Source organism: Lepisma saccharinum, unplaced genomic scaffold (assembly GCF_977018435.1).
Source record: "Lepisma saccharinum unplaced genomic scaffold, izLepSacc3.1 HAP1_SCAFFOLD_150, whole genome shotgun sequence".
Lineage (NCBI taxonomy): Eukaryota > Metazoa > Arthropoda > Insecta > Zygentoma > Lepismatidae > Lepisma > Lepisma saccharinum.
In genome coordinates this window covers 59,562-83,105 of record NW_028142959.1, presented here as the reverse complement: position 1 = coordinate 83,105, position 23,544 = coordinate 59,562, and the positions used below count along the sequence as shown (strand labels likewise).

General features: G+C 37.3%; 1 protein-coding gene across 2 annotated transcripts in view; it reads right to left on the bottom strand.

Annotated features, from left to right (window-relative positions):
* LOC145982360 (ATP-binding cassette sub-family C member 10-like) overlaps nt 1-23,544 on the bottom strand; it is a 101,968-nt gene that overhangs the window by 67,973 nt on the left and 10,451 nt on the right. For both annotated transcript variants that reach the window (XM_083115915.1, XM_083115916.1), the window contains exons 3-6: nt 20,605-20,731; nt 17,971-18,064; nt 6,550-6,661; nt 3,777-3,902 (exon numbers count right to left, since the gene is read on the bottom strand). In XM_083115915.1, the coding sequence (XP_082972041.1) occupies nt 3,777-3,902; nt 6,550-6,661; nt 17,971-18,064; nt 20,605-20,731 (459 nt within the window). The remainder of the gene's footprint in view (nt 1-3,776; nt 3,903-6,549; nt 6,662-17,970; nt 18,065-20,604; nt 20,732-23,544) is intronic.

Here is a 23,544-nt window from a genome sequence, read left to right as displayed (position 1 = left end):
TTGTATTTTCCAACAGGACCTAGCAAAAATGTCATACATCTCTAAAAGTCAATAAGTTCTTTGATAATAACAATGTACAAGTACTCTCCTGGCCAGGAAATTCACCAGACTTAAATCCAATTGAAAATTTATGGTCTATCTGCAAAAGGATGTCAAAAGTGGATTGTTTAACCAAGGAGAAAATGCTTTGTGCCCTTGTTAACGTGTGGTACCATGATGAAGAAATTAAAAACATTTGTGCAAATTTAGTGTCATCCATGCCTAAATGTGTCATTGATGTGATTACAAACAAGGGAGGTCACATAAAGTACTAAGGGCATTTCTAAATACATGTATAGTTATGTATATTGCAGCAATTGCATTAAATGACAAGATGTGTATCTAGTTCGGATTAATTTGCACCTGTATTATACTATGTTAACATAAGGTCCTGACCCATATCTCCCCCTACTTTCTACCACCTCTGAACACAGTGGCCTGGCAGCAGTGTTGCCAGTAGCATGCTTGTAATTCCCACATTTTCCCATAATTCTACCTACGAGGGCTATTTTTTTTCAACCTCCGATGGCGCCGCCTGGTGGCCTGTGAAGTGCTAGGAAGTGGTGGGGGGCATCCCCCCTGCCACTACCACCACCACTGTGATTGGTGCCCCCTCCCCCCACAACTACCACCACCACTGCCAAGGCCAACACTTCAGTTGAAGCTGAGCAATGGGCACGTAGAGATGTCTGCTACAATCAACTCTCCCGCCAAGTCAAGGTGTGTTACTGGTTGACTTTATGTAGCCGGGGACCACAATCAATGCGGCGGCATACTGTGAGACAATGCTCAGACTACACAGAGCCATCCAGAACAAACGGAGATGCATGCTGTCTTCAGGCATTGTCTTGCTTCATGACAATGCCTGATCACATGTTGCTGTGTCAACCCAAGACCTTCTCCAATGATTCCACTGGAAAGTGTTTGATCACCCTCCCTACAACCCACACTAGGTGCCAGGTGACTTCCACCTTTTTCCGGCGATGAAGAAGTGGTTGGGAGGACGGTGCTTCCACACCAATGAAGAGATTCGGGATACCGTGCAGACCTGGTTCAACAGACAGCCGACACCTTTGTTGCAGAGGGTATTGGAAAGCTGATGCATCGGTACGATAAATGTCTGAATCTTCTTGGTGATTACGTTGAAAAGTAGATTATACGTGTACGTAACTTTTATCAATAAACCCATTTTGCTCTTCACTGTGGTGATTCCATGCCCTATCGGAGGTTGAAAAAAAAATACCCTCGTACATTTAAGTAAATGGCCATTCTTTGCAACCACAAAAGCTGACGAGTAAGACCTTGTAACAACTGAAATCTGGTTGTGGCATTTCACAGTCAAGTTTGAGTTTTAAGTCCACCGATAGGCTAATCGGAACTTGGCCTACAGTTTACAATGGGATCCAAACTACTATGTGCCTCCACTGGGTATCGAACAGGGACCCTTTATTACAAGGTGATGATGCAATCACTATACCATCAGGGAAGTCTCACAATTTTGCAGTCAATAAAGGAAGAGTTTTTTGGACAACACTCAGTCACAGATCATTTCTTTGTCTTTAAGAGTGTGTGTCCTTCCCCCTACCAAGTGCCCCAATTCTACCAGCATGTTGGTAGAAACGATAGATTGGCAACTCTTAGTGGCAGACAATCAAGGAGGGAGAGAGAGAAGGTAACAATGATTAAAAGTAGTTGATTATTAGGGGGTGGGAAGTACAAAAGTGTGACCTTGTCCTACCTATTAAAAAGTATTGATAACAATCTTTACATGAAGATACAAATGCCTGACACAGACATGAAAACTTTGAAATATTTTTTCTTCTTCACGGAGCCCTAAATTAACTCTCCACAAAAGTTTTAGATTTACACTATTTTTGGAGGTTAAAACTTAAAATGATTGGGCTGAATGTACCAATTTCAGTGCTATTAGTTGCCACCATGACACTCAAATGCTTGAATGTAGGCCATTTTCTACCCAATCACAATAAATTATACATCAAAATAGTTCTTTATTAGCCTTTTAAAAAGTAAAAAAGGGAAGATAAAGTCCCCCGTGTATATAGCACTGTGCCACGAAGGCAAATTCAGAGAATGTGGGGGTAGGACCCCACACATTCTCAATCTCGGCCATTTTGAAGGTGATGTGATCAGCACCATGCCTTTTAAAAAGTACTGAATATTATTTTTGCTAATAGCAGTTTTTCTTAAAAACACATAACTAACTAAACTAACTCTCTAGCCTTCTTAAACCCGAAGGTTCATGGCTGCAGCAACACAGGCCTTCCATCTTTCCCTATCTTGAGCAAGTTCTATATACTCTTTCCCATCCCTACCGATTCCCTTTAGGTCCATCTCAACGTTGTCCCTCCATCTTCGTCTTGGCCTTCCTACAGGTCTCTTACCATTAGGTTTCCCAACAAGAATCCTGTAAACTCCTATTTCCTCTCCCATTCGTGCCACATGGCCTGCCCACCTAAGTCTTCTTGATTTCATTGTTCTAATAATATCTGGACATGAATACAAATTATGTAGTTCTAAATTATGTAATCTTCTCCACTCACCTGTCTCCTCATCCCTTTTAGGTCCAAAGATTTTCCTAAGGATCTTATTTTCAAATACTCTCAATTTATGTTCCTTTTTCAATGTAAGGGAGCAAGTTTCGCACCCATATAATACTACAGGCAAAATTACTCTTTTGTATATTTTAACTTTTATTTTCTTAGATATTAAACGAGAAGACAAAAGTTTATGAAGAGAGAAGTAACATGCATTTCCTGAATTAAGCCTACTTTTTATTTCCTCTTTAATATAATTTTCATTTGTTAATATTACTCCTAAGTATTTGAATTTGGAAACTGGTTCAAACGAGTTGTTATCAATAATTAGATTTTGATTATCACCTAACACTTGGTTTCGGCCTGTAAGCATATATTTAGTTTTCTCTTTGTTAGCTTCCAAACCTATCTCTTTAGCAGTTTTGAAAAATATTTTAGCATTATTCTTAATTGTATTCACATCATCCCCCAGTAAGTCTACATCATCTGCATATGCTAACAACTGAGTCACACCATTTAATTTTAGTCCTTCTTTAGTTTCTCTTACCTTCCTTACAGCATATTCTAAGGCAAAATTAAAGAGCAATGGAGATAATGCATCTCCTTGTTTTAACCCATCATGAATTGGAAATTTGTCAGACATATTATTACCCACACGAATTTTACTTTCTGTTTCACTGGTGCATATTTTTATCATACTAACAAGCTTCTTAGGTATTCCAAACTCTACTAATATATTATATAATTTATCTCTTTTCACCGAATCATATGCTTTTTTGAAATCAATGAATAGCTGATGGACATTTTGATTATATTCCCACTTTTTTTCAAGTGTCTGTCTGACGTGAAAAATTTGATCTGTAGTTGATCGGTTACGTTTATTGAAGCAAATATTATTTCTCGAAAATTCTATCTTTAAATGTTTACTGTTATTGAAATACATTTCCCATCAAGTCTGTAAAATCAAGCTTTATGAATGATTTACAAATATGATCTGGCTTATTGGTTGTTGTGACTCAAAAGAGAATGGTGCAAAAAAATCCAACATAGCCACACTAATCTTTAGGCACTACCAGTGTGTATGCAAACACAAGTCCTCCATCTGCCATATTAGGTAAAAACAGAAGAAACAACTTCTTCTAACAGTTTAAAAAAATATTCATAATGAAGTTCTATACTTACTTCCAATCTTCCTCACAAAATGGTCCTCCCACACATGCAGCTTCAGCACTCTTATTCCATACAGGATCTCAGTCATCACCTTCACACGATGGTCCTTTCTTTCCATCAGTTTTGTACTTAATGTACCTAGAGGAAACATTAGACATATTATCTAGTATTGCATCTCCCCAACATTCAATTGAGGAAAACTTGATAAAACAAAAAAAAAAAAACTCTGCTGGTACCACTAAATCTCTACGTCTTTCTAGGTTAATCACAGCAATCAGGATGAAGTGATAAAGATGGTGTAATGAACATGCATGGATGGTTTAACCAAGGTTAGAACCTAGAACTCCTAATCCTGTAGTACGGTATGCTAACCACTTGGCAATCAAGGCTGGAACTAAAGATTTCAGTACAGTGTCTCACCCTTTGTGACTGACCCAAAGATGTTCATTTATTTCATTTATTATGTTTTGTTTAATTTTGTGTTTAATACACACCATGATATATCTATGTTATCAATTTCTGTTTTGTTATATTTTGGAAAATGTTGTTGCATTAATATGATGTATAATTAATTATTATCACATTCTTGATAATGTAAAATTATGATGTATACATTTCTATATACATTTTTGACCATAGCAACGATAAAGAAACAAAACACAGTAGATCAATAAGTGATAAAATATATGGAAATTTTAAATAGTGACGTCCGAGTTTCATTGAAGTTATAAAAATCCTAATTGCTATTTCGTAAAGTGAATACTAGGATGCTTCGTTGAAGTTCAAGTAAAAGGATTGCTTCACATTCCACATGTGTAGCTGAGTGTTAGTACTCTCACCTCTGTAATGAATGATTTCAGGATTGATGCTAATCAGAGACCCAACATTTAGTTTTACCAATATCACGTGATAATTGGGGAGCTACTTGAAAAAAATTATAAATATCTAGAATGACGGACAATAGCAGCAAATCAAGTCACCAAATACAAAGGTCTTCACTCTGATATCTTTATTGTGTCACAGAGTTTTCCGAGTTTACCTATAAACCAATACGTATGTGTACATACGCAATACAGTCAATAAGTTCGTGGACTGGCCACATAAGTGTCCCTGTGGTGCATTATAGCAGATAGGTGGCACCACTGGATGCTGCCGTGTCAGTTCTTCTCTCGTCCCAGCAAGAGGCAGTTGCATGCATACAGTGTAAGCAGAACTACGCCTCTGTTGTGAAGGGTAGTTGAATGCAAGCGGCGGAACTCGAGAATGTTGCAGTTTGAGCAACAGGCAAATGTCAAGTTCTGTCAAAAATTAGGCAAATCTGCTAGCAAAACATTTCAAATGATGAAGCAAGTGCACAGCGGATGCCTTGGGCTGCAGTGCTGTGTTTAAATGGCACCAACACTTTGCCCAACCTGAACATGTCGTGTACTTCCCAGCACAGTGTGCTACGTGTTATACCAACGTTGGCAGATGTGCATAGCAGCCAACGGCAACTATTTTGTGGGACTATGTGGATCTGTGCAAATGTACACCACAAAATAAGTTCTATTTGCAAATATTACCACTCAAGTTCTGTTGTCATGATGGTGCACATGCATAAGTAGCATGCTGACTTTTGGCAAGGTACGAGTGGCATTGTAGACATTCAAACAGCATTTATGCATTGCCAGTGAAGTGCACAGTCTGTAATCCATTTCTTGAATGCAAGGAACATGAAACTGTTTCAAATTTATTGTCAACTTTGAGGGGTGCATGGGAAACATGCCATGGGTGAGGCTCTTCAATGAAGGCTGCAGAATGATTGGCAGAGTGACTGACTGTCTGTAGTGAATGATGATTTGTTGCACGCAGTTGAAGATAATATTACAGAGTTACATAATGCTGAATTGTCTGTTCCCTGAATTTTTTCACACGAATTTCAGTCACTTTTTTCAAAAAATTGTTTCAAATAAACTTCGGTTTCAGAAATTGTGTGCAGGCTGGGTGACAAAGATGGTTATGGAAGACCATACAATCATTTGCATCGCAGGCAACATCGTTGTACAATGAATGGAAACATAAACTAGCAATCCAATTTGACAAGTGCCTCAACAATTGCGGTAGCTGTTAAAAAGTAGTGTACATAGTATACTCATCAAATGGCAATATAAATGGTTTGTAAATATATCCTATTTTTCCTTGATACATCATTGGAACTTTCTGTCTGAATAACCCTCGTATATTTTTGTAATTTTATGATAAAAAGAATGAATGATAAACGGATGAAACAGATGCTTCGGGACAGACTCTCCTCTCTCTCAACAACACACATACATGCAAGCATGCACACCTTATCCAGGATTCGAACTTACAACCCTTAGCATAATAATATGATATACAACGTTGTATATCCACTTTACAAGCATGTAAGTTAAATATTTATCCTCCACACTGGTGTACCCTAGTCTTTCGTCTTCTTTTAAAAGGACGACAATTTGCTCCTCCCCCTTACAATACAATTATAGTTGAGAAACTAGGAAAATAATTGCATCTTTGGAAAAAAAATGTTTGGTACGTTTTAATTACAATTGCCATTCATATTACAACTAAACTTAATATCATGAATGCTACATATGAGATCTCCTGGTTTCAAAGCTTAATCAAGTCTCACAACAGAATACACAGCTTTCAAATTTGGAAAGAAAACATACATAATAAATACACAATTTGATAAAAAAAAACAGCTATTTTTCGATTACTCCATACATGTATTACAACAGATCACAAATAATATAGTTATGCCTACCTATTTTAGAAGCAATAACTTTGTTGATAGGGATTAGGACAATGCTGAAACCCACACCAGCAAGAAATGCAAGTCCTACTTGCTCGTAGAGGAGGTATAGTGCCACCGCAATCTGAAATTAAACAGGTGTAATTCAAGTTAAAATTATGACAGTCACACACGGAAATGACGAGGGAAAGTGAGTAAATAGGTTGCATACAGTTATGGGATAGCTGACAATACTAGTTTCAAAAGTTGCCAATAGGTGACAGCATAACTCAGCTTGATTACAGACATTCTGAGTAGCTCAATATCAAAAACCAGACAGGCAATGTGCCCAAAGTGCATCATATGGTTGTGCATTTATTGTGAGCAAATCGGCAAAGGATATTCATTACTAGGGAGAAGATTTCTAGGTGCTAAAAAAATTTTAAAATATTTATTTCTTATGGTCTAAAATAATGGAAATATGTGGCTAAAATTATAGACAGCAGGACATTAGTTGCTTATTGCATTCTGTTGATTAGGATGAACAACAAAGCACATTACCAAATTGTCCCTTGAAAATATATGTCAATTATATCTGAACAATGACATATGATGTGAAACGACCTTTCCACATCACATATAGTCAGATGTGCATATTTGAGGTGTGGAATGTCATGCACACTTACATCACACATTTTACTCACATGTTCACTCTCCATAACCTGAGCAACATTGCACAGTTTTTGGTACCCCATGGTTTTGTCCAACGAACTTTAGAATTTGTCTTTAAGCACCTGCAAGCATGTCCCTGTTCAATTTCGATTTCTTTTCAAGTGCACTAATAGTTTTGTAAAGCACTTATGTCAAAGTTTCCAATTCTTTTTATCCCGCCACACAAAAGCTTCGATTTACAGATAGGAATCCCAAATTTCCAGTTTGGTTTGCTTCTCTATTTACTCGAATTTTTATGCTTTCAGCTGTTGGCTAATCAGGCCTGTCACAGTCTACAACTATGCCGACCCTGCCAGAGGCAGCAAACGGTGAAGGATGATGACGATGAATTCCAAATAGTTTTGTAAACATCCATCTTTCAATAAATATTGAAGCATCACAAAGTATTTCATCTATTTAATGCATTAATTACAAAATATTTGGAAACTTTATTTTAAAATATGCATTGCAAAATGTATAACTATCCGAGCCCTATTCATTACTAAATGTTTCCTGTGACAAGTGTTGAATCAGTACACAATTAGGTTCAGAGGCGAAGATATAGTACAAGCAACGCAAGCACTGCTCGAATATCATTTAATGTACTTAATGTTTTAGCCTTAATTAGTTTGCATCGCACTCGATTTCGCGAAAGATTACGGCCGCAAACTCCCTCAGCAGGTCTGTAGCAAGCACCAGCTTTAATGCTTTCAGTCGCTCTGCGGGAAAATAATGCACCCGACATGGCAAAGCATGAAATACGGGTGGAAACCGTCCACAACGCTTCAACAAAAAGCTCTGCTTCCTGAGCTTGCGTGATTCCCGAAAATAGCTGAGCTCAACCGAAAGCAGGATACATTGCTAGCAAAAACTAGTAACGAATATTTGTCTTTATGAACATGTAAACAAGATCGCAAATATAATAATAATTCTTAGTCATAAAAATAACTAAAAGGAGTTATTATCACTGTTCTTAATTCCATATATATATCATTTTATATTACAAATTATTTTATATTTCGCAAATTGTAAAACTCTTTAAAAAAATTGACATTGGGAGTTGGGCAAGATGGCAAAGGGTGAGCATTTGTGTTTCCAGGAAGTGCAATGTCTGCATCCCCGTGAAGAGTTTCCCCAGGGAGGAAGAGAAGATTCGATGGACCTTGGTCTACACCCTGCATCCTGGTCGATCCAGCTCAAATTAAGTCAGAAGTGTTGAACACTAGCAGTGTTTTCAACTCCCAAATTATTTACACAGTAATTCAAGTGAGCTGTTTCACAAATTTTACAACTACATTCAATAAATTGACTGCTGTTGAATAAAACTTGGGGTGAAAATAAAGCTATCTGAAAAAGAACTATCTACTGATATTTGTACAATCACAGAAATCAATCGTATAGATTGTGCACATTATGAACACAAGAACATATTTTAAGTTTCATTGTTGTTGTTGAGTTTGTGTTTTGAGTTCGTGTTTTAAGTCCACTTTATGCACAATAAGGCTAATCAGGACTGGACCTACAGTTTAAAGTGGGATCCGAACCACTATATGCAAGAACAGGGTATCTAACCCGGGACCCCTTGTTTACAAGGCGACGACGTTAGCACTGCACCATCGGGGAGATCCTTTTTAAGTTTTATTATTGTGACACAAGCGATGTTCCCAGGACTTCTTTTAGTGGTCAGTCCTCATTTTGTTATATTTTCCCACCTTTGACGTTCCTTTTCTTAGGAATACTGGGGCAAAGAGGGATTGTGTCTCCCACCAACCCCCTTCCCCCTGGCATGCCACTGTATGACACTTCATTACTTAAATGTTATTATTATACTCTATCTGCTGCAATGATTCTGATTCAACCGCATAATTTCTATCACCAAACTGATACAATCTTCCCTTCGTGAGGGATAAAATTAAGAAAATAGGTTGGTATCACATTCTGTTGTTTCAGAGATTTTCAAAGTGAGTGTTTGTTGCTTCGTGTTTTCTGCTGTGAATTTATCGGAATGAACACGTATTTAGGAAAAGTTGATATGTTGAAATGAGTGTGTATTATTGAGCAATTGAAAACTGCTTCGTTTAGCTCGAGAGAGAGATAAGTGTGAAAATTAAAATTGTGGAAGGGATACGACCAACACCGGATTTACCAGACTTTAAACAAGTTAGCCCAAAGGGCTTAGTGCGACATTTCCAAAGTAATTTGTACGAAAAGTTTATTTGGCCAGCAGGTTGTGAAGCACGCAACAGGTAGTATTGCTGGCCATGGAGAAGACGAAGTCAGTGTGATCAAGTACAGGATATTGTCATCTGAATAACAAGCACAATCCATTACAGACACAAAAAGGCAGAATCTCACATAAGAGCATTCTTAACTCTGAAAGAATTTCGACAATCTCGTGTGGATTTTGCTCTGGATCACCACAGATTAGTGACGATGGAGCGGTATAACAAAGTTGTTCGTCAAAACATGATATTTTGAAGCGTCTTGTAAGTGTAACAACCTTTCTTGGTACTCAAGAGTTAGCATTCCGGCGGCACAATGAAAGTGAGGCATCGTTTGGTCACCGTTTGCCCACATTAAAAAATAATGAACAAATAAAGATACTAATAAATAAATAAGAAATTCCGTACCCCTTTAGTCGTATGCGGAAAGTTCACATATGTAAGATGTTTACTACCATATGAATAACGTTACCTGGAATTTTGAAAGTAAATGTGACCTTTGCAGATCATATGGTTTATTTTTAGTACCACCACTTCATTATGATATTTTGATAAATCCAGCGACCGGGCCAATGAGGCTATAAACCTTGTATACTCCCCTCTCCACCCCCTTCTGCATGCCACTGTGCTACATGTTTTGTTGAACTGAAACATCGCTTGCCTCCTTCGTAAGACTACGCTTTGCTACTGAGTAGGTTGTCAAACATTCTGTCAAACATACTCAGTTACCTATGAAAACTGACTTGGGCATCCTGTTGACATAATAATTCTCATGTTGTAGCATCGTTGCCTTGTAATCAAGGGGTTCCAGGTTCGATACCCGGTGAAGGCACATAGTGGTTTGTATCCCACTTTAAACTGTAGGTCCAGTCCCGATTAGACATACTGTGCATAAAGTGGACTTAAAACACATAATCAATCAATCACATGCAAGTAAACCTTGACATCATGAATTTTAGGGTGACAATCAGCAAAGGTAAAAAAAAAAAGTTCTGGCATTCCAACTGTTGGTATCTCAATAACTATCAGAGCTAGAAGGATAAATTTTGCACTCGAATCCTGGCCTGGGCATGTGTTCTTTGTAAGTGTCCCTTCATCGATTTCATAATACCGTCACTGATCATTAGGGGTGTGTGGGATCCCGAAAAGTTGGAATCGGGATTGTGAAAAAAATTTCCCATCCTGATCCCGACTTCGGGAAATGGCTTCCCAACATTTTGGGATCCTGAGGAGTCAGGAAATATCAAACGGTCATTTTAAAAAGTTGTTAATTCTGGACGTTTTCTGCACTGTAAATGTCTGGAATTTGTTGGAAATGGTAAGTTTTTGTACCAGAAATGAAAAAAAAATCACTTAAGGTGAAAATGACGTGTAGAACTCAGGAAATTTCCAGACTTTGTCGGGAAATTACGATTTTTTCCCCATCCCGAATATCAGGATTTCAAACATTTTCCATCCCGGTCCTGTCCCACACTCCCCTACTGATCATTATCGGCATGATTAGCCAAAAGTGGCAGAAAAGCAAGAAAAATAAACCTAATCAAATAAATTTTGGGAGATTGCTGAAGCTAATAGGAACTCAGCCCACTATAAATTAATTCAATTAGCTTGTCTGGCCACGAGAGACAACAACGACAACTTCCGATATTTCATAAACTAAATACGAAAATATAAAATTTTCTAAGAATAATTTCGTTTACCATAAAATTTTTATGAAACAAGAAATTATAATAATAATCCACTCTTGCTAGCTCGCCATTTTTCTTTTCAAATTTGGAAAGTAGCTTCATGGTTTGAGCAGTTGGCGATCTCTCACATACAGGATAATGAATGAACTTTTGAATTAAAAGTAAGAAGAAGAAGAAGAAGTTATCATGGTTAGTGCCAAGACGACAAAGAGACATTTGGTGCTAATTTGTCAAAGACAACAGACTTTTATTGTGCGGAGAGAAGGGTACACATAAAAGTATGGGATACATGGTTCATATCAGTGTTGATTATATTGAGAAATAATGGGATATGTAACTGTTATAAAGGAGGAGACACATTCAGGGCTGCTACTATTTTTTGATTAAGAAATTCCCTGACTTTTCCAGGTTTTCCAGTCCAAAAATGAAATGTTTCCAGACATGTTTATCATCATGATTTTTGCTTTTGAACCTTGTGTTTTTCAATTAAATATATATGTTAATTATTATCAATATTCACTTTCACAACTTTTTTTTTAGCTAATTTCATTCTCCACATGCAAGATCAAGTGAAAATTTGAAGAGTAAAATGTAAAATTACAATCGGCATCAAATGTATTGCATGCTGCAATCACGTGCATCTAGCCTTCAGGTTAAGGTAACAGAGGTACACTATTTCACCATAACAGATCTCCACAATATAAAAGCAACAGAAAAGTTCATAAACTATATACAATTTTTAATTTTTTGGCAGATTTATAGTGTCGTAGAAAATGCTGCTTTCTTGCTTACTTTTATAAGTACACAGCATCTGGAGAACTTTTTGTTGCATATAGGAATTCTATAGGGAATGCCAACAAGACTAAGATCTATAAAATAATACACAATAACCTCATCTTCACCAACCTTTCCGATAATTATGATCATACAGAAGGTTGTTCGGGATCTCTGGTGACGATTTTGAAAGCCGCTGGCAGCGCTGTTATCAACGTCAGTCCGTCCAAACGGTGCATGCTGAGTCACGTCAGTACCGAGAATGCGTGTGCAGAGTGTTGTGCCATTTGCCTACAACGATGCCGAAGAAAACTGAACCATACTGGGAGGGCTACACAACAGCCCTTTCCGATGCTAAATATAGCTATTCAGCAATTAAAGGAATGTGCAAGAAGCGTGGTTTTGTGATAACGAAGAACGGGATCGGTGCGGTATTGAACAAAAAAGGCAAAGGCTGACTGGACCTAATTCCACAAGGGAAGAAACAGGCAAATCCACGAGCAGCTACGAGTCATACACTGGACATAGTGAGAAAAGTGAAGGCTCTTGTGTCAGGTGGTAACCCTGCCCCCAAAGGAGTATCGCACGTAAGTTGGGAATGTCTGTGTTAACCGTGAACACCATAATCAAGGACCTGCAACTAGAAATGCGGCATAAGCGGCGAGTTCACAAGCTGTTGCCTCGTCACATTGCGGAACGTCGCACGAACGCTAGAAAGCTCTATGAGACATATCTTGCGGGGGAGAGATGGAAAAATGTGGTGACATTAGACGAAGCATATGTGTACCTTAGTGACTGTCACAAACCCCGTGCCATTTACTACCGCCCTCGCGACAAAAACAATTATCAAACATTGTATCGAGAATGCCAGGAAAGTTATCCACGGGGTTTCATGATCATCGCTGGATACTGCTATAATGGCAAGCTAGCAATTCGCTGTGTAGCTAATAATGTGAAGGTGAACTGCACGTACTATCAGGATGAGGTTTCAACACCCATTTATAACATAGATATCCCGGCACTGAATTGGGGGGGGGGGGGGGCAAAAACCACGTCTGGGTGCACCAAGATAAAGCATCCAGCCATACCTCCCGTTCGACTCGTCTGTTCTTGCAGCGAATGGAGGTGGAAACTGGCATCCATGCAATTCCTTACAGCGACATTCCGGTCAAGGCACCAGATGGGTCACCCATGGACTTCTGTGCATTTGGACTCCTAAAACAGGCCTTAGGAAAGAGACGTCCACGCCCTCTCAATGGCCTCTGGAAAGCCTGTCAGGAGGAGTGGGAAAAGTTGGACATGATAACTCTTCGGAAAAGTCTGTTGCAATGGAAATTACGTTGTCGGGCTATAGCGGGGAATGCTGGTTTTCCAATTGAGAATGATCGTTGGTGGTGACATGGGTTTTCATGAACTTATCACCCTTCCAACATTGTCCTCCGAGATCCCGAACGACCTTCTGTATCGTCAATGTACTTTAGTTATCAATCAGATATCTGGACTGCAAGTTTTACTTTGATATTTTTTCTAATATCTAGTATTATAAAAGTGAAAATTCATTCAGAAATTCGAAGGAACCATAATTTTGGACAAGACTGAGAATCATAAGAATGAAAGAAACAAGTGTCTAAACTGAATCTTTTTTGGGAATGGAATCATAAGAACAGAACCTAGAAGTGGAAGTGAACGGCTTGTTCATTTTGCAACTTTTCTCTTGCAGACTCCAAAATGCATGATCTGCAAAATTCGCTGACATTTCCCTAATTTAGCAACCCTGCACATTTATCAAGGTGTCTATAAGTTCGTAAAAACAAAAATTCCCTGACTTTTCCAGACAACAAACCAAAACTTTCCAGACTAGTCATTGTGTCAATTCATATATTTAAACATGTGTACTATATTTTAGCTAACACCAAACTAAGAATCCCACTTAGCCAATTTTTTAGAATATTAACTTCACATTTAGAAGTGATAATGGCAGGACTGACTATGGTTAACAAAGAATTATTTTCCTTATATAAAAAAAAATTACACTTGTAGCATAAATAATACATAATTAGAGTAAAATTTAGTAATAATATCGGTAATGGTGCTATCTCGCAAACAAATTTCTTCATTTTTACAGAAGAAAGTACTTACAGAATTGAGTTTCTATAGATTGTTGAAAGGCTGTGGATGATTTTTTCCATCGTGCAATATATTTGACCGCAAATTCATGTATATTTCAAGAAAAGTATCTTTCCGACGCTCGTAACAAAATTTTAACTATGCTTGCCTAACCTAACCTGAACCTAACCTAACCTTGCCAGAAATGGTTCATGGGAACTATCCGTGAATGGTATATGGGGTTATCCGTCAATGGTTTTTGGGGTTATCCGTCAATGGTTTTTTGAGGTTCGAACCCGGGAAAAATACGAAATCATTAACACCAAAGTAGGTTTTATTATCAATTTATTTTCTTCACAAGAGCAAAATCTCACCTTCAAGAACCTTTCGCAATGCATAATCGGTAAGTACGAATGTTAAAAATGACGAAAGAAACGAGTGAAAAGTGATTGTGCGAGATCGCACCAGTACCATAATATCTCTGAATTCTAATATCCACCAAACACCAGACAAAAATTGGAACAAGGATGTGGGATTTGCCAATAGTCACTTTCTGTAGTAGATTTCTACACGAAAATAGTTCAAAACATGACCTTTGCCTAGAGTATTTAATACATAACTTCTACTGTAACTGCTGGTAATATTCAGTGCATCAAAGTGAAGTGTAGTTTGTCCGTAACAAATTTAAAATTTCTTTCTTGTCCTTTTTTGGCTTTGTTCAAAATTACCTATTTTTAGTGCACTTCCACAAAAATATTTATTTTTCCAGAAACACAGAAAATTTCCCTGACTTTCCTAGAACAAGTAAATTCCCTGACTTTTCCAGGATTTCCAGACCAGTAGACACCCTGATTTATAATGAATAACAATCAAGATTTTGGTACAGTCATCTACACTTCTGGGTTGTAACAACTACATTGAAGGCTAATTAAACTGTTACAACCAAGAAGTGTCCGTGACTGTACAAAAACTGGGCACTTTTCAGGGTCAAAAGCAGTACAGTCAACTCTCGATTCTACGACCCCGGGTATAACGACCCTCTCGAAGTAACGACCCTTTTCCCGGGAACCGTGAAAAATTTAGAAAAAAATTAGAAAAAATTGGGAAAAAAAGTTGAAAAATTGAAGGAAATCGGCCGAAAAATGCATTGTTTTTTCCTCCACTCATTCCCTTTACGAGCGCTCTACCGCTCACAATTAGGTCTGAACTAAAAATAGACACCACCACACCATGCTTGAGTGATATCCAATAGCACTTGACCTCTGCCCTCCCCTCCTTCAAGTGCACCAATGTTACCCCGCACCCGACTGCCGCTACCCAACGCGCCAGGCTTGTTTTGCCACGCTTGCTCTTGGATACGCGAGAAGAGGAGATCGAATGTGCTTGGATGTTATTTTAAATCGACTTGACTCGTTTCCTTGTCCTAAGAGCTGCTGAAAACTCGCGGGGAGGGTGGGAGCAGCCCGAAATGACTGCTGGACTTGCAGTCTTTACCAATGTGTATGGCAGGTCAAGCTTTTTCATCGATATATACACCACCTTGAGAGAGAAGATCGCAGGAATGTTCGAAAATACAGATGCGTGGCGCCTGGAAGTCTGGCCCATCTGTCCAGCTCTGACCTAGAGTTCATCAGATTCCCTTGAGTGATCAACTCTCGGCCTTGTAGCCGACAACTTCCGGTAACCGCTTTCATTCAAAACGTGTTCTTTGTTCCCTGCAACACTTCATAAAAAAGCGAAACTGTTAGAGATAATCAAAACCACAAAGGTGAACTAAAGATTGTCAACCCGCTTAATGCGTTGTCATCCAGGTTTCCACAAAAGTTTACTTCGATCTTACGTGCATCATAACTCCCGTTTCCCACTTCATACGTTTTCCTAATTGTGTCGATGTCGTAATATCTGCCAAAAAAGTGTTCCGTTGGCTGACTGACTTCTCCCTCTTTTCCTGTCAGCAAACGTAGGGGGGGGGGGGGGTGCAGATTGTTTCTGCCACGATTTTCTTGCTGATTACAGGCGAGGGTGGAAAAGGAACCACCCCTCTTCCTTTCCTTTGACGTCTAAAATGGGGCAACCAGTTCTGGATATATTCTTGAAAACGAACAAAAACCATAGCACAAGTAAAAAAAAAAAGTGACCCTCTACCCTTTCCCCAGCTCATTCTCCGCCACTGGTGTGCACGGCAATGTTGATAATTGCAGATTTCAGTTTTTTTATTTATTTATTATTATTATTATTATTATTTAATGCTGTTGTCTGCATAGGAAATATTGCCCGTATTATTGTCTGTTGCATGGTAAAACGTAAAGCAAGGGTCATTTCTTTCTTCTTTACACTGCTGTTAAAAGTTCAGTCTTCGACAGTTGCGTTATCTTTAAAATGCTGGGATTTTTCCCTTCCGCCACCTGTTGCTCGAACTTCCAGCCAGTCTCCTTGTTTTTACGATGCAGCTGGCGCCAGTGTTTTGTCTAGCATCTGCAAAGCTCTTGCTTGCAGATAACAGCGATGACTCATCCAGCGAGAAGGAAAAAGTTATTGTTTTGCATCTCGCAAACTCAAAGCTGTTTTGATTTGACCATAACGAAATTGGATCTCCAGAAAGGAAAACAAGAGTTAAAATAACTTCATGTTCTGCCCCTTCTGATAAGCAAATCTGTAAATTTAATTTGCATCCGCTTTCTTCAGAACCATTCATGTGAAGGAAAAAAAAAGTGTGTTCAATGTAGGAATGGTCGCCGAGACCGATTAACAAGACAGGGGAAAACGTTTGGAGGGGTGGGTGTTTGACATCGAGAATACTCCTACATCCAACATTAAATCGTCGATTAACGTGAGAGTAAATAATGATCTACCATTTTTATATGTGAAAATGTGCAGTTTCATAAAGATTGTTTTCAGTTCATTTTATGCTGATGGGCTAATCGGGACTAAATATAGTTTAATGTGAAATTTAATTCCAAACCCGAATGATTATCAACTGCCATGCTGTTTAATGATGTGTCCTAGTATACGCATTGGGTGAAAACAGATCGCAAGTTGCACATTTCCTTTTTCACGCTGGATTACAATGCAAGTCAAGGAAGGAGTTTGGACTGCTCCCTTGAATGGGGAAGGAGGGTGAATGAAGTTGGTTGAAGCAAAGAAAAGTGACTTTTTTTACGATGTATTTTACACAGCTGAACCAGAACGAAAATTACAGCCCTGTCATTTTTTTTGTCTGGTACCTAGAGAGGTTGTGTTGTTTCTGCCGAGAGATCTAATATTACCAGTTAATCTTGTAACAGACAATGCTCCAGTAAACCCGTATAAAATCCAACATTCATTCTGCCCGATTATCTCAAGACTTTTGCTGGCACCAGTCTGACTGGTGTCAAAATTCTTCGAGTTTCGCTTGCAATAAGCGAGAGATTGTTTTCCTTTCCATTGGTCTCGGTGCAAACGGGTTTCTCATGAACTAGAATTGTAAGAATTTCCTGGAAACTCAACGACTGTGCACAATTGAAACAAAGTAACATTATTTTAAATTCTCGTTTCTGAAAACTTTTTCATGTTCTATTTTCCTTCTCACAACACGCATCCTGTGCATAACAGGTTGTATAACTACCAGGATAAATGTTGTTACCATCTCCTAGGCATCTTTGTGTCCGTTTGAGCTCCCTTTAAGCTGAAAATTGGTGCAAATTCCAATAACGACCCCTTCGAAATAACGACCCTTTTCCCGGGAACTGTGAAAGGTCGTTGAATCGAGAGTTGACTGTATTTAAAATGGTGAATAATTTGATTTAGAAACTATACTATCCACATAGAATATAAAACTATTTATTTTAATAGCACATTTATATAGTTATTGTTCTACATTTATATAGAATTATTAAGTTTATTCCTAAAAAAATATTTCCGAGAACAAACACAGAAACAATATTTTGCAATATAATAAATATAACAATACACACCTGAAACGGAATGCTCCAGAAAGCATGGAAACTTGGACAAGCATTGACTATCCTGTCGGTATCTGTACTCATAAAATTTACTATTTCCCCAACTCTGCAGAAAAGATAAAATGATTGTGTAAGATTACATCATTACAGGCATATTTATAATTAAAGTTTCAGTGAATTCTTATGCATATTAAAACAGGTTGAAGCTACATGTTGATTAATATCATGAAGTAAATACCTTATCAATGTGAATACGTAATGTATTGTTTTTTTTATTATTTTACGATGATTTTCTGCAACTTTTAGCCAATTGCGATGATGAAGATAAGTGGTTATTAGAAAAAGCTAATAAGACATATGCACAAATGACACCTGAGATGCAAACCTGGGAACTTTGGTGGCAAGTCAACCACTAAGCTGGCAACTGTGAATATGGATGAAACATAAATTGGAAGTATATCAGTACAACAGAGCTATAAAAATTCACCAACTAAAAAAAATAATACATAACTGCAAGGGCTGTGAGATATTGATTTGGCAATACTGTTTGATATCAATATCAAGTTCATATTTCAAGTATATAAAATATCAATGTTGTTATTGATTACAGATTGATAAAATAAATTATTCTGACAATAAATATTGATATTGCCAATATTAATATTGTTCACTCTAATGTTTAAGTTGCAATTTTAAATAGAAGAAACAGATACATTTTTGCATGTTGAATAAGCAAAAATAGGAAGTTCCACAACACAATCCAGCAAAGTGGTTCCCTCTACAGTCTATAGTTCTCAACTAGATCCTTCCCCTCTCCGTATTGAGGAACTAAAAATAAGTGAGAATAAATTCTGTTGTATTATTCATGTACAGGTAAACTTGGTACAATTGATATTGATAATATCAGTATTCTTTATGTAGTTAATATTGACGACACTGATATCTTACAAATATCAGTCTACAGCACAGCCTACTGACAGTCACAGATCTTCAATTCATCTCTTAATGAAATGAGACATAGAAAAGTGTTACTTGTAGGTAACCTTTCTTATTGTTTTTTATTCAAATACATGTATGTACAGGGTGATCTGTTTGAGATATCAGAACAGTAAATTGTTACATATAAGAAAATATTTGAAATTATTGCTTGTTAACGGTACAAACATGTGTAGAAGAGTCACAAGTTTCATGTCCAAGCACATTAGCACTCAACATGAAATGTAAGAGTTGAAAATCACATACTATATGACACATTTGAGTGTGCTCTTGCGGCATGACCACCATGCATGTTAGTGCCACACGGCTGAAATCTGTAACCCTCTACTCACTTGGAACTTACATTCCTTCTGCTTAAACTACAACAAACTGCTTAGAGATATGTCCATGAACCTCTTGTATATGGTTTACTTTTCTGACATTTCAAATGGATCAGCCTGTTTATTTTAAAAAAAAAAAAAAAGCACATTACACATCATTAGACCCTGGATTTATATGTAATATCAAAGTACAAATTATGTACATAAATATGTGACAATAATTGATAAAATATGTACCTAAATATGTATTACCAAAGGATATGTAGCCAAATATGTAGTATAAAAGAGTATGAATATTAATAATAATCGAGTAGCCAAGCAATTTCAAGAATTCTGCTAGATATTTATTTTATTTGAACATATTTAACATAATTTTAAGGACATCAGTTGTTTAAATTCGTATAAAAGTTATTAACTCAAAAAAGCACAGCAATGTGTATATATTTAAGAAACCAATTTTGTCAACTACTAATTACTTTTCACATTGCAAATTATAGTAGAATATGTATATGTAGGGGCAGATTCAAGAAGAATTAATGCATGCAGGACTTACTAATGTTCTGTTACAGAGTACTTGTTGTACAAGCGAACATATTGTGTAACTCGCTACGTACAGGAAAGTAGCTTTCTTGTCCACCAATGCCAAGTTTCTAGGTTCTTTGCCTAAACCTAAAAGTGAAACAAAAATACATAACCAGAAAGGGAAGGGGGAGAAACTCAAGCATCTTTCGATAAATTACAGTTCCTGTTTTATTTATTTATTTATTTTTTATCATCATCATCATTACTATTATTATTTTTTTTTTTGGCTTCAGCCTGTCTTGCGACTCGGCAGTTAATTTTAGGTGACCCTAACACTATGCATCTCATTGATTACAACATATGACATCACATGAGCTACAAATTTTCTTAATGTTTCTGAGATCGAAAATGTAGGGAAAAAATACCAAAATATGTTGCTTTATGTAAAGAAAATTAGCAAATATGCAAAATATGTAATATCCTGACAAATATGCAAAATTGAGTTGGTGTTTTAAGTCCACTTTATGCACAGGAAGGCTAATCGGGACTGGACCTACAGTTCAAAGTGGGATCCGAACCACTATGTGCCTCCACAAGGTATCGAACCCGGAACCCCTTGATTACAAGGCACAAATATGCAAAATTATGTAACATAAAACTTACGCAAAATCATGTCAGTTATATAATTCGTTGACATTTTCCTGTTCAAGGTATGTATGTAGAAAGTAATAGAATATGTAATTACATACAAATCCGGGCTCTACACATCACCTACCAAACGATCCAATAGTACCCAAATATTACTTACGTGAATTGAGATAAAGTTGTCGCACTGAGTGTCAGAGTCTTCCGGTACACCAAAGCAATGACAGATGCTCGAATTTTGAGGCCAACTTCAGCCATTAAGAAACTGAAATGGGAATTGCAAAATGCACCTGAAATAAAAGTCAATTAATGAAATCCTGTTATTGTTGTTGGATACATTTATCTGCACTTTACATTGATAACACCTAAGATGGCCCAAGCCTCATAGTTTTGACTAGTTTTCCTAAAAAAACTCAAAATAATTCAGGCAGCAGCTCTCTGTCTCAGGAGACAGCATTTTTTAAAATACGGGCTAAAAAACTATGAATCCAACTAAGGTAGTTTCACACATTTTGAAATGTGACCTTAAAGCATATTTATTGATTAATACAAGATTGAATTAAAACTAATTAATTAACGCACCAGAATGGCCTTCTCAAAGAAAGCTCTACTGTTAACATCAGAAATAACTGTGCAATACATTCTAATACATAGATGTCTCTGTCTACACCACATCGCTGCAGATTTTAAAATTCGGAGAGCAACAGCGCAAAAATTTATAATGGCATGTTTATTATTCTGATATAATGATACATGTCATTCAGATCTGTACTCGTTAATTAAAAAAAAGGAAAGGAAATTTCCATAAATGAACTTAATTTATGTAAAAAAAAAAAAAACTAGAACTGGATTTGAAAATTAAATTAAAGTGCCAGGTGATAATTTTCAGACACCATGGCAGCTGGAACCCTGTATTTTTCTACCCCTGGTAAAAAGTGTGTTTCTATGCTTCTTATAACCCGAAAAACGGATTTATATGTAAATACATATTTATGTATGAAGCTGAAATCAGTTATATTTTGCATTATCATTGCGCATCATGGCATGTAGAGTCAAAAAATTCAGTTTTTATTTTCCATATTTTTACATATTGACTCATATTTTACATATTTTAGTTATTTTTACATATGGCATAGTCCATATCAATTCAGGCAGGGGGGGGGGGTTACCTTCATAGTCTCAGATGTTATTGAATTAAACATATGTTAAAATTCAGGACAAAGTACAAAACCAATATTTTTTTGTTTTGTCCACAAAAAGAGAATAACTTCCAATTAAAATATTATTTTTTTGATTTTTCAAAAAAAAAAAAATCAGAAGGTTACAGCAAGAGAACTTGGACACATATTTCCAAATGGAGGTTATCATTTTAATCAGAAACTTATTCTCTTTCAAATACAAAAAACAGCAACAAAATATCTTGAATCGTTCCAGAATTAAGAGCATTTTAATATTTTGCCGAAAATCGCACGTGAGAAATGACCCCCGAGGTGCCATCTTTGGCAGCCTGTATCTTGGCCAGGAATTTTTTTTGGACAAAATAAAAAAAATACGGGTTTCTTACTTTGTCCTGAATTTTAACATAAGTTTCATTCAATAACATCTGAGACTATGAAGGTAAGATTTTTTCTTTGCCTGCCTGAATTGATATGGACTATGCCATATTATTTCAATATTTCAGAACATTTCTAAACGTATATTTGCATAATAACTACATATCCCCATGTGACTGAAAGAGCTGGGTGAATTTCTTGCGAATAACTGACGAAGTCCGAAGTGACGGTAAACAAACAAAAGTTTACAACTAGGGATGGCCAAACGGATCCGGATCCGAAAAATCCGGATCCGTTTGGATCCGGATCCGGATCTGCTTGGATCCGGATCCGAGAAATCTGGATCTACTTGGATCCGGATCCGAAAATTCCGGATCTGGATCCGAAATTTCCGGATCTGGATCCGGATCCGAGAGCTCCGGATCCGCGGATCCGGATCCGGGTCTGAAAGTTTCGGATCTGGATCCGGATCCGAGAGTTCCAGATCCGCGGATCCGGATCCGGGTCTGAAAGTTTCGGATCTGGATCCGGATCCGAAAATCCGGAGCCAAGAGTTTCGTATCTCAATCCCATTATAATATTACCACACCTTAGTCCTACAAGAATTTTTTTCAAGTGTTGTTCCTAAAATACTTTGCTACGCATCGGCTAACACACTCGTGCACAAATGTCCGAAGTGATTTTGTAAATGCCATTGAAACGAATATGTATTCATTCGAATGTATTGGAAATGAAAACACACATAAATGTGAGACATTCCATTCCAGGATGAAACCTTTAACACATATAACAAGATAGAAATGTTATAGAAAAATTATACAATTGTTCTACAGTTACAGTTTTACAAATTAAAATAAAACATTATAATATATGTAGTGTTAAATAATTACAAAGTGTAAGACTAACAAGGGAGGTTATCTAAAGGTCCCCCTCCGATTTCCATGAAACTTGGCAGTATAGTGGGGCCCAAAGGAAGAATTACGTGTTTTTTTGTTTCAGCTAAAAAACGGTTTTAGGGGGCAAAACCCCCTCAAATGTCAAGATGAGGACAAATTGAAGTGAGGATCTGACCCCTGTGTCTTTCCGATTTCCATGAAACTTGGCAGGTGTATACTGTATAGTGGGGCCCAATGGAAGAAATACGTGTTTTTTTGTTTCAGATAAAAAACTGTTTTAGGGGGCAAAACCCCCTCAAATGTCAAGATGAGGACAAATTGAAGTGAGGATCTGACCCCTGTGTCCCTCCCATTTCCATAAAACTTGGCAGGTGTATAGTGGGGCCCAATGGAAGCAATAAGTGCTTTTTTTGTTTCAGCTAAAAAACGGTTTTAGGGGGCAGAACCCCCTCAAATGTCAAGATGAGGACAAATTGAAGTGAGGATCGGATCCCTGTGTCCCCCTCCGATTTCCATGATACTTGGTAGGTGTGTGTATAAACGGGCCCAAATGAAGAAATACGTGTTTTTTTTTTGTTTCGGCTAAAAAACGATTTTAGGGGGCAACCCCCCTCAAATGTCAATATGAGGACAAATGTAAGTGGGCATTTGATT